General features: G+C 38.0%; 1 protein-coding gene across 1 annotated transcript in view; it reads right to left on the reverse strand.

Moving 5' to 3' along the window:
• LOC138824120 (protein FAM114A2-like) overlaps positions 1–11,818 on the reverse strand; it is a 44,405-nt gene extending 32,587 nt beyond the window's left edge. Inside the window, exons 1-2 of the mRNA XM_070017824.1 lie at positions 11,800–11,818; positions 7,406–7,497 (exon numbers count right to left, since the gene is read on the reverse strand). Of these exons, the coding sequence (XP_069873925.1) occupies positions 7,406–7,497; positions 11,800–11,818 (111 nt within the window). The remainder of the gene's footprint in view (positions 1–7,405; positions 7,498–11,799) is intronic.
• Positions 11,819–12,019: the final 201 nt, after the last annotated feature.

The following is a 12,019-nucleotide window of genomic DNA, read 5'->3' on the forward strand; positions in this document are numbered from 1 at the left end:
CTATAGCTACATATGTACAGTGGTTCATCAGAAGACATTTCAGGGCTGGGAATGTAGCCTAGTGTTACAATGCTTGCCTAGCATGCATGAAGCCCTAGGAACAATTCCTCAGTACAACATACATAGAAAAGGCAGGAAATTGCACTGTGGCTCAGGTGGTAGAGTGATAACCTTGTGCAAAAGAAGCTCAGGGACAGTTCCTGGGCCCTGAGTTCAAGCCTCAGTACTAGCCAAAAATAAATAAATAAATAACCAAAAATATTCAGAGCAGCAGTATTTGTAATAGCTATAACATGGAAACTATTTCAATCCTTAAAAACTGTGGAATAAATAAAATATAACATAGTGACAAAATGGAATACCACATCCAAAATGCAACATGGTCAAATGATACAAAAATGTTGTGAAAGAAGATAGATACAAAATGTACTATAAGTATGTAAAGTATAAAAGCAAACAAAGGTAATCTAAGATAAAAGTCAGGACTATAGTTATCTTCCTAGAAGGGGCATACTATCTCTTAAAGAATCTGAACAAGTTCACATTATGAAAATGAACTGTTTTAAATTTCAGTATTAAAATTAAGAAAAAATATAAAGCATAAATTTAAAGTATAACTAAGTATTTAATATATGCCTATAATGCCATTACTCCAGAGACTAAGGCATAAGTATTGTGAGTCTGAGGCCAGCCTAAGCTACATTCATATCCAGTTCAAGGATGTCAGGCTACACAGTGAAAAGAATGAAAAGAGAATCCAAAGACACAGTTTACGCCTGTAATCACAGCTGCTTACAAAGTAGAGGCAGAATTGTAGCCCAAAGCCAGCACAAGTAAAAGCCAGTGATTGGATCCAAAAACAAACTAGCTATTTCTGCTTTCTAGTTGCCATGGTATGATTGATTCTGCTTTGCCATGACCTTCCTGCCATTATGAACTGACATCTCTGAGAACAAAACTGCTCCCTGTAGATAGATAGATAGATAGATAGATAGATAGATAGATAGATAGATAGATAGATAGATAGATAGATAGATAGATAGATAGATAGATAGATAGATAGAAAGAAAGAAAGAAAGAAAGAAAGATAGATAGATAGATAGATAGATAGATAGATAGATAGATAGATAGATAGATAGATAGATAGATAGATAGATAGATAGATAGATAGATAGATAGATAGATAGATAGATAGATTAGATAGATAGATAGATAGATAGATAGATAGATAGATAGATAGATAGATAGATAGATAGATAGATAGATAGATAGATAGGTAGATAGATAGATAGACAGGCAGAAGAAAGGAATAAGGATGTGGCTCAAGTGGTACTTCATATTGCCAAAATAAATAAACAAAGGTTACAATAGCCAGGCAGTGGTGTCTGGTGACTCATGCCTGTAATCCTTCTCAGCTACTCTGAAGACTGAGATCTGAAGATCACAGTTCAAAGCCTTCCAGGCAGGAAAGTCCATGAGATACTTATTTCCAAATAACTTCTCAAAAAATTTAGGGAATAGCGCTGTGGCTCAAGTGGTAGAGTGATAGCTGCCTTAAGTACAGAAAGGGTCAGGGACAACATCCAAGTCCTGAGTTCAAGCTCCACAATTGGCAAAAGAAAAAAGTATTTATCTACACATAGTAAACATTTTTCTAAACAAGAGGAAACTATAGTCAGAAAGAGATCAATGGTTGGAAAATGCTGTGAACAGACAGAACGGTGTGGCTACAGACTGGCATGAAAGAACTCCCTTAGGTAATGAAAATATTCTTATATCTCAGTGAGCCATACAAATACAGAAAATATTCTGTGTCTGTGTATCACAATATACTGAGACTATACAGTATAAACATAATTATTATTACTCAACACAAAGTCATATTGCAAAAAAACCAGTTTTACTGTATGCAAATTATAGCTCAACTTTGTCCTAGAAGACTATGCTGATTCTTAGTAAGGGAATCAATATATATTACAAAGAAGAGTATGTTTCAAAAATAATCAGTTCTCTTTTACCTTTAAAAATCATATAAGAGATCAACAAGTACACCAAGTAATTAAACTACATTATAACAAACACTCTATTATGGAGAGAACTTTTGCTTTCAAGTACTATAAATAAGCTGATATTACACTTGCCTTCCTATACAGCAACTAGAAAACCAGACAAAATATAAGAAAGAACTATTTTTAGACAATGGAAAAAAAGACAAAATAAAAGACTTTGGTCCAGGAGAAAAGAGAAACAAAGTCAACCCTACAGCTGGGCTTTCTGCCTAGAGAAAAGTTCCAAATCCCAACACACAGAGGAGATCCTAAAGACAACAGAACACTCACACACAATGTAAGTCAGGGATAAAGGCTGGCATCAGGGAAGGCTGAAGCAGCTATCATTTGAAAGTCAGAAAACTTCAGAGGATGCAGCTATATAAGTAAAATGTTTCAAGAAGCTACAGATGTGCCCATGTGTCTTTATCTGAATAATATACTGTTAAAAAACACTAGGTAACGCCACACAGTTGGAGAAGAACTAGTGTAAGTAGTAAGCAACACAATCCCCATAGCACAAGCTATGCGGAAACATCTGGTTTTTAAACAATCAAGTGAACAGACTTCACTGAACACCTGAGGAATAAGAGTGAATTCAGAGGAATCAGGGCTCAGCAGTAAAGATTAACTAGTCCTTAAGATTGAAGGCTACACTAGACTCCCTATAATCAAGCCTAACAGAGAGAAGAAAGTGGTGACATTGTCCAAAAAACAAATCCTTTAAATAGGGATACAGGTGGATCCATAGCAAGAATGAGATGTACAAGTCGTTATGTGGAAAAACAAACTTTGAAACTTTGGGGGGAGGAGGAGAATTGGGTGGGGGAGGGTGGGGGAGGATGGGAAGGGGAAACAAAGGAGGAGGCTACAATGCTTGATAAGAAATGTACACATTATCTTGCCCACGTAATTGGAACACCTCTGTACAGCATTTTCACAATAAAAATTAAAAATAAAAAAGGGTGAAGAAAAAATAAAGAAATGTACTCTTAGTTGGGTACCAGTGGCTCACACCTGTAATCCTAGCTACTCAGGAAGCTGAGATCTGAGGATTGTGGTTCAAAGCAAGCCCTGGTAGCAAAGTCTGTGAGACTCTTATCTCCAATAAACCATCAGAAAACTAGAAGTGGCATTGTGGCTCAAGTAGTAGAGCACTAACTAGCCTTGAGCTCAAGAGCTGAGAGGCAGTGCCCAGGCCCAGAGTTCATGTCCACGATTGATAAAAAAGAAATGTACTCTTTACCCAACTTATATAACTGTAACCCATATCTTTTAGTAACAGTTAAAAAGTTTTGAAATATGAATCTGAATCCGGAAAGCAGGACTGGGCCACTGATGACTCACGCCTATGGTCCTAGGATCTCAGGGCTGAGATCTAAAGATCACAATGGAAAGCCACCAGGGCAGAAGAACCTGTGAGACTTTCATCTCCATTTATTTATCCAGCAAAAATCAGAGGCAGGGTTCAAGTGCCAGCTGTGGGGGAGGAGGACAAGGTAGACTGTGAAGATGGGAGTTCAAACCCCAGTGCCAGAACATAAACATTAAAAAAGAAAGAGGCCTGAAACCGGTAACTCACACCTATAATCCTAGCTACTCAGGAGACTGAGATCTGAGGATCACCGTTCAAAGCTAGCCTGGGAAAGAAAGTCTGTGAGACACTTATCTCCAATAAACCACTCAGAAAACCAGAAGTGGTGCTGTGGCTCAAGAGCTAGAGTGCTCGCTTGAGCAGAAGGGTGCAGGGACAGGGCCCACACCCAGAGATCAAGCCCCATGACAGACAAAAAAAAGTGGGGTGGAGGAAGAAAGGAAGCAAGGAAGCAAGCAAGCTAGCTAGCTAACTAGCTGGATGCCAGTGGTTCACACTTGGAACTCTAGTTATCCAGGAGGCTGAGATCTGAGCATCACAGTTTGAGGCCAGACCAGGCAAGGTAGTCTAGTCCAGGCAGATTTATCTCTCCAATTAATCACCAAAAAAAAAAAAAGAAGTAATTATCACAGAAGTATAGCTGTTGCTCAAGTAGTAGGGTGCTAGCCTTGAGCAAAAAGGTTCAGGGACAGCAGCCAGGTCCTGATTTTAACCCCCAGGAATACCACACACACACACACACACACACACACACACACACACACACACACACACACACACACACTCACACACACACACACACACACACACGAAGCAGAAGACAACATCCTTAAAGGAACATGACAAAATTGCAAAAAAGATGACCGAGTGATTTCATTGGTATCTTTTACCTCAAACTTCTAAAAAGATCCATCTCTAGTATAATTTCCTTCACAGTGAAATTAATTTCTCTCCTTAGGAACTTTAGAAGATGGGAAAGGCTTTAGGATGAAAATGCCACCAATTCTATTCTGGTACACTTAATATTCAACTAAAATCTAAGTCCATAAAACTTCCACTGAGTAGTGGGAGTTCTCTACTCATGAGACATAAGTAAACACAACCTAAACTCTGCCCTCCATGCTAGCCTTCAAAGGTATAAAAAGGGTATATTCTCCCTATCTCTTTTCCTTAGATTTTCATATGCATGATCCATTAACTCTCCAAGTTTTTAAGACATTAATACTAGCCACTCTTCCCAGGGTTTTCCATGATTTTCATTCCCCTCTTAAAACATGGCTCTGAATGACAGATGTCCTTCAAGTGTTTATGAAGTCACTGCTGTTTACTATCCAAACATACTTCTAACTCCTGTTTTCTTTGCCCACTAAAAGCAACTCCTGATAAAAATTTCTGATAATGCTAACAATTTAATCTCCCAATATCTCAAAGCATCAGAGTTAGACATTAAACCATTCTAGTTGCTGGGGGCATGAGGAGAAATGAAACTTCCTGTCTCTGTAACTCCTGAATTTGAGCTTATGTGTTTGAGAATACCATACTTGCACTCACAGCATGATCTGACAACAATTACAAAATCATAAAGTAAACAACAAAGAAAACTGAAGGTACCAGGACCCTACGTTCACCAAAACAACATGCAATAGTCTATTTCTAGAGTCCTTTAGGGAGAAAAATAAACTCATTTTTTAAACACATAGTGTGTTAGTCACAGCCAAAATAGCCTCACAGTAAATAGCCTCATCAGTAAGAACAGTGCCTCATATATGGAGTATTTTGCAGCCATGTCTACTGACATGGCTACTGACCCATGCACTATGGACCCAAAGGTATATCAATCCAGTTCTCTCTTAGGTATACACAAGTAGTGATAGTGGAACCTGTTAGTCTCTGATGGGTATATACGCCAAAACATGATATAACTCTGAAGATGGAGAAAAACAGATAGAATAAATCTGCTTCCAGAGAAAAAAAAATAGAGATGAGCAAAGACTATTAAATGAGAAACAATACGGGCTGTGAGAGATGAAGAAAACAAACTGGTCTTCAAAACTTTTCCATACGGCTTAGAAGTGCAGGTTTCCTTTTGATCAAGACAAACTTCGAAGAATAAATCTTGGCACAGACCAAAATGTTTTTAAAAGAGACCCAGAAACACAACAAATCAAAGAAAGGTTGGGCACATGGGATTACATGAAATTGCAGAACTTCTGCATGGCAAAGGACATAGCAAGAGCAATAGAAAGCCCACCGATTGGGAAAAGATTTTCACTAGCCATACAACGGACAAGGGTCACATATCTAAAATACAACTTGAACTCAAAAAAATTTAATTTCCTAACAACAAATCCTCAAAGAAACAACTGCCCAATAAATAAGTGGCTACAGACTTAAAGAGAAACTTCTCTGAAGAGGAAAGAAGGATGGCCAATGGACACATGAAGAAATGCTCAACCTCCCCAGCCATAAAAGAAATGCAAATCAAAACAACATTGTGATACCACCTCACCCTTGTTAGAATGGCTAGAATCAAGAACTCTTATAACAACAGATGTTGGAGGGGATGTGGACAGAAGGGAGCTCTTCTGAATTGTTGGTGGGAGTATAAACTTGTTCAACCACTTTGGAATGAAGTATGGAGGTTCCTCAAAAGAGTCTACATAGAGTTTCCTTATGACCCAGCAATCCCTCTTTTGGGCATTTACCCAAGTGATCACAAAGAAGACCATGCTAAAGCTACAAGCACGACTATGTATACTGCAGCATAATTTACCATAGCTAAGATATGGAACCAACCCAGATGCCCCTCAGTAGATGAATGGATCAAGAAAATGTGGCATATATACACAATGGAATTCTATGCCTCCATCAGAAAGAATGACATTGCCCCATTTGTTATGAAATGGAGAGTTGGACAAAATTATATGAAGTGAAGTAAGCCAGGCCCAAATAAACATAGGTACCATGATTTCCCTTATTTGCAATAACTAGTATATGTCTAAGACAAGCAGAAACGGTAAGAAAAGTTGATGGTAGGTGAAATGATCCCCAAGATAAGGACACAAATGTTTTTTTTTCTTTCGTACAATTGTTTCTAACATATTTATAAGATGATTTCTTTGTTGCTTTGTATGTCCCTCCCCCACGGTATAACCCCTGTTTTCACTGTATTTGATGTTGGTATAATTTGTGGAGGGGAAGGAAAAAAAACAAATATTTTAAATAGGGATACAGTTGGACCTATTGCAACAATGTCAAAAAACGAACTTTACAACTTTGGCACGGTGTGTGTGGGGTGGTGATGGAAGTGGGGGGAACGGGAAATGGGAAGGGATGGGAAGGGGTAACAAAGGAGGAGGCAATAATGCTTGATAAGAAATGTACTCATTACCTTGTCCATGTAATTGTAACACCTCTGTATGGTATTTTCACTATATATATATATATATATATATATATATATATATATATATAAACCCTCACCTTCATAAAAACCCAAATGCAAAAAAAAAAAAAAAAAAGAGAGAGAGAAAAGGCTAGAATGTACCTCAGCTCAATGGCAAAACACTTACCTAGCAATTGCAACATCCTGGGTTCAATGCCTAGTATCAAAAAACAAAAGGTAGAAAATCAAACAAACAAAAAACAAAAGGCAAAAAAATAGCCCTAAATAAACAAAAATCTTTTTTGGTCCTGTCCGTTTTAAATTCAGCCAACCGTGGTTGCCATATAAAGTGCTAAGTAATTCTTATATTCAGCATATATGGCAATATAATTTTATTATACAGCAGTCCTTGAAATTACTTCAGATGCAGAGTAGAGAGATATGAACAGTTACAAGACACAGATCTTTAACTGGCAGCTGGATTCACAAGGCAACCCACCACAGCTGTAGGATGTCCCCATGTCCTTAATATCAAAAATGCACAAGCTAGCTACTGAATCCAAAGTATCCTAGGACTTAATGTTTCTCTATACTGACCTTCAGCAGCTTGACTTCAGCTGAAATCTCACTGGGACTAGGGATCCCAAGGGAAGACTCTGTCGTTTCAATGATGTTTGAAGTATCTTGTCCTAGAGAAAAATTAAATTTGTTGCTCTTTATTACCCAAACTTACCAAGCTAAATTCTAAAAACGAAATATCAAAGTGTGTATATCTAAAATCATGAATGCTATAAGACAGGTTATTTTTAACAATTGGGGTAATTATTCCTTGAAAATATCTCCTTAGTATAACATTTTTTAAACAAAACCCTGATATATCATCATTAAAGAACAGACATTTATAGCAATTCCTAGACTTCATTCTAATAAGAAAATGCTACCAATTCTACTAGCAGTGTCTATCATCTCATGATTATTTTTCTTCAAACAATAAACCCTTGAACAAATGTGGAAGGAGAATTATTAACTAAGTCCTTTGTAACACAAATCTGTAAAACGCACACAGACAGTAATGAAATGACTGATGATTTTACCCACTGTGGCCACTGTAGCTGAGGCTGAGGAGAGCAAGGACTTGCCCCCGGGGCCCCAATATTTCCATCTGGCCTGGGGTATATCTTTGGAAAGTTTCCTATTGTCCCAGTAAATGGGGGGGGGGGAAGACACAAGAAAGTGTGAAAAATTGTTGAGCCAGAGTACAATATACATAAGTTATCTAATTATTAGCTAAAGTATGGGAACCTAATAATATTTGCTTAATGCATTGCTTGACTGATAGACAGTTATCTGTGTTTATTATGTAGGCACCATGCAGCAAAGGAAATTACTGCTGATGGCATTTATAGAACTGAAAAACTATTATTTATGGTTGTAAAAATAAGAAAAAAAATGTAAACCTAAATTAGCATTGAGCTTGAATCTGTCTTTTTTATTGTGAAAATACTGTACAGAGGGTTTACAATTATATGGGCAAGATAATGAGTACATTTCTTATCAAGCATTTAGCCGCCTCCTTTGTTTCCCCTTCCCATCCCTTCCCATCCTCCCCCCGTCCCCCCACCCAGTTTTCCCTGACCCCCCACCAAAGTTGTAAAGTTCGTTTTCGACATAATGACTTGTACATCTCATTGTTGCAATGGGTCCACCTGTATCCCTATTTAAATGATTTGTTTTTCTCATTGTACCAGGGCTTCACACATTTGGCTTCCTTGCTCATGGCTGGCACTCTACAACTTGAGCCATACCTCTAGTGTAGCACTTTGCTGGCATTTAGTTGGAGATGGAATCTGCATTCATCTGGACCTAAGCATCCTCAGTAGCTAAGATTACAGGTGTGAGCCAGGGGTACCTGGTAAACTCTAATATTTTTAAATCCCAATATTTTAATAGAGATTCTAGCTGGGCACCAGTGGCTCACGCCTGTAATCCTAGCTACTCAGGAGGCTGAGATCTGAGGATCACGGTTTAATGCCAGCCAGGGCAGGAAAGTCCATGAGACTCTTACCTCCACTAAACCATTAGTGGTACTGTGGCTCAAGTGGTAGAGTGCTCACCTTGAGCTGAAGAACACAGAAATAGTGCCCAAGCCCAGAACTCAAGCCCCACAACCCACAAAAAAAATAGAGATTCTGTGATACCTGAAAAGGGAGAACTTCTGAAGTCTCAGGGTCCCTGGAAGACCCAACTTCTGGTTTTTTCAACTGGACACTACAGCTTCCTTTAAGTCTCTTGATTGGTATGTTGGTCAACAGATTCAGTATTCTTCACAGACTCAGAATTCTCCACTGACTCACAGTTTCTTTCTTCAAGGATAGGACTTGCTTCAGTTATCACTGGAGTCTCAGGATCATCTTTATCAGAAAGTCCAAGGGAAAAAGTGATTGAGGTCAGCTTTTTTTTAGTATAAATTATTTGTCTAAATCTTTTGACACTTTCACAGAGTCACAGGCAGGAACATTAGTAAATTAATACAGACAAGATCCCACAGATCTTCCACCAGGTTCTCCTAGTAACAGCTTTCATAACTGAAGCATAATTCATTGTGGCAGAATCCACCAATCTTCAGCTTTCAACATATTTCAACTGAAATTCTGTCACTTAAAGAAGTATAGATGGAATTACATAGCATGTCACTTGTTAAGATTTTTTACACAGCATTTAAGTCCCTCCAGACCCACTTGTATTAAGACTTTTTTTTTTACTGTTTCTGAATAGTCCATGGTATAAATGTACTTTGGGACTATCACAGAAATAAAATGATTCAGAAAGCTTATGTACAGGTGTTTATGGGAATGAAAGCTATCTCTGGGAAAAATGCCTGCTCAGTTAAATTTTAAATGTTACTGTTAGGCTGGGCATGTACCTGAGTAGTAGCCTAGCATGCATGAAGCCCTTTGTTTGATTACTCAGTACCACATACACAGAAACTGGCACTGTGGGTCAAGTGGTAGAGCGCTAGCCTTGAGTTAAAAAGAAGCTCACGGATAGTGCCATGGGACTGAGTTCAAGCCACAGGACTGTCCAAAAACCAGGTATTGTTCTATTTTTTCCCAAGTAAAATATCATTTTACTTTCCTAGTGGCAATGTATGAATAATCAAGTTCACTTGAATTCTGATCAATCTTGTGTTGTCACTATTTTGATTGAGCCATTTAGACAGGTATGTAGTGGTACCTCACTGTGCCTTTTAAGTTACATTTCTCTAAGGGCTGGGACCAAGGCATCCTTTTATGTGCTTATTTGCTGAATATATACTCTTCAGGGAAACATTTATTTGTATCTTTTGGTCATTATCGAATCATTCTGGTTTGGTTTTTATCATTATGTACTACAGAGATTTGAGAACACTGTATTTTGGAGATTTAACTCCTCTACTATGTGGTTTGCAAATATTTCATGCTAGTTTATAGTTTATCATTTTCCTGTCTTCCTAGGGTCTTTCCCTGAGCAAGTTTTTCATTGTGAGGAGGTTCATTATCTATTTCCCCTTTTACTGACTATCCTTTAAAATCGTTAGTAATCACTTACTACTAAAACTCTTCCAGAGATTTAATCTATCCAAAAACATTTCTGTCAGAACAGTTTTTTAGGGTTTTGTTTCCTATTTGTAGTGGTGGCCCTAGTGATTAAAAGATGTCTCTAATACTTTTGCTTTTGTTTTTTGGATAGGGTTTCCTAATTTGCACAGGTGAGCCTCAGACCACGAATTTCTTACACTGCCTCTCAAGTACCTAAGATTACAGACATAAACTACCATGCTTGCTATCTCTGAAACACTAACTTTTTGTTTGCTATGCTCTTAAACCATAATCCTCCTATCTCCTTCTCTGGAATATCTAGGATTATAAGTATGAAACACTTTCTGGGCATTTTGTTATTATTAAAAATATTCATCATAAATATACCAAAATTCTGTTAGTATTGGAACATTTGATGTTACGAAAGAGATGACGTCAGAATATCCCACATCCACAAATCAGCCAAAGACAAATGCTGGAGGGGATGTGGAGAAAGAGGAACCCTATTACACTGCTGTTGGGAATGTACACTTATACAACCACTTTAGAAAGCAGTCTGGAGGGTCCTTATAAAGCTAAAGATTGACCTCCCTTACGGCCCAGTCATACCACTTTAGGCATCTACCCTGAACAACAGGAACCAATATATAAGGACATGTGAACCTCCATGCTTATTGCAGCACTGTTCACAATAGCTAGGATATGGAAACAACCCAGATGCCCCACCACAGAGGAATGGATCCAAAAATTGTGGTATCTATACACAATGGAATATTATGCAGCCATTAGAAATGACAAAATAATGGCATTTGCAGGGAAATGGATGGAGCTAGAAGGAATCATGTTGAGCGAGGTAAGCCAAGAGCAAAGAGACAAACAATACATGGTCTCCCTGATAAGTGGATGCTAAATCCAAAATGTTAGGTGATATGACAAAATTAACAGGACTTAAGAAACAAAGAACTCTCACTCATCTGGTCGAACCACTACTAAATATCCCCATGCTGCTGATCACATGTATGGTGTATATGTCTACACTGTTATATGTTATAGACTGTGATAGACAATTTGCTCCAGGAAAGTTAGAATGAACTTGTGACTTTAAATGAGCATCATTATTCCACAATACTGTGAAATTTTGGAAATTATGTAATCACTTAATCACAATTTTAAAAAAAAGAACCTCGGGGGAGGTAGGGAGGGAAGGAATGTTATGGGGAAAACAATGGAGGGGTTAACAATGCTCAATAGAAAGTGTACTCATTACCTTGCTCATGTAACTGTAACCCTCTGTATAGTATCTTTACAATAAAAAAATTAAAAAAAGAGATGACGATTGACTTATATTTCATACTTACTTATGTTTTTTTTTTTTTACAGTGTGAGCAATAGAATTCAGGACCCCACACATACCAGGGAAGAGCTCCACCATTTGGCTATATCCATTGACCTCCTACTTCAACATTATTTTTGCCAGTTCTGGGACTAGAACTCAAGGCCTGGCCACTGTCCTGGAGCTTTTTTTGCTCAAAGCTAGCACTCTAACACTTGAGAGGCACAGCCCACTTCTGGCTTTTTCTGTGTATGTGGTACTGAGGAATTGAGCAATGGGCTTCATGCATGGTAGGCAAGC

Source organism: Dipodomys merriami, unplaced genomic scaffold, assembly GCF_024711535.1.
Source record: "Dipodomys merriami isolate MVZ:Mamm:240054 unplaced genomic scaffold, mDipMer1.0.p SCAF_126, whole genome shotgun sequence".
NCBI classification, from domain to species: Eukaryota; Metazoa; Chordata; class Mammalia; order Rodentia; family Heteromyidae; genus Dipodomys; species Dipodomys merriami.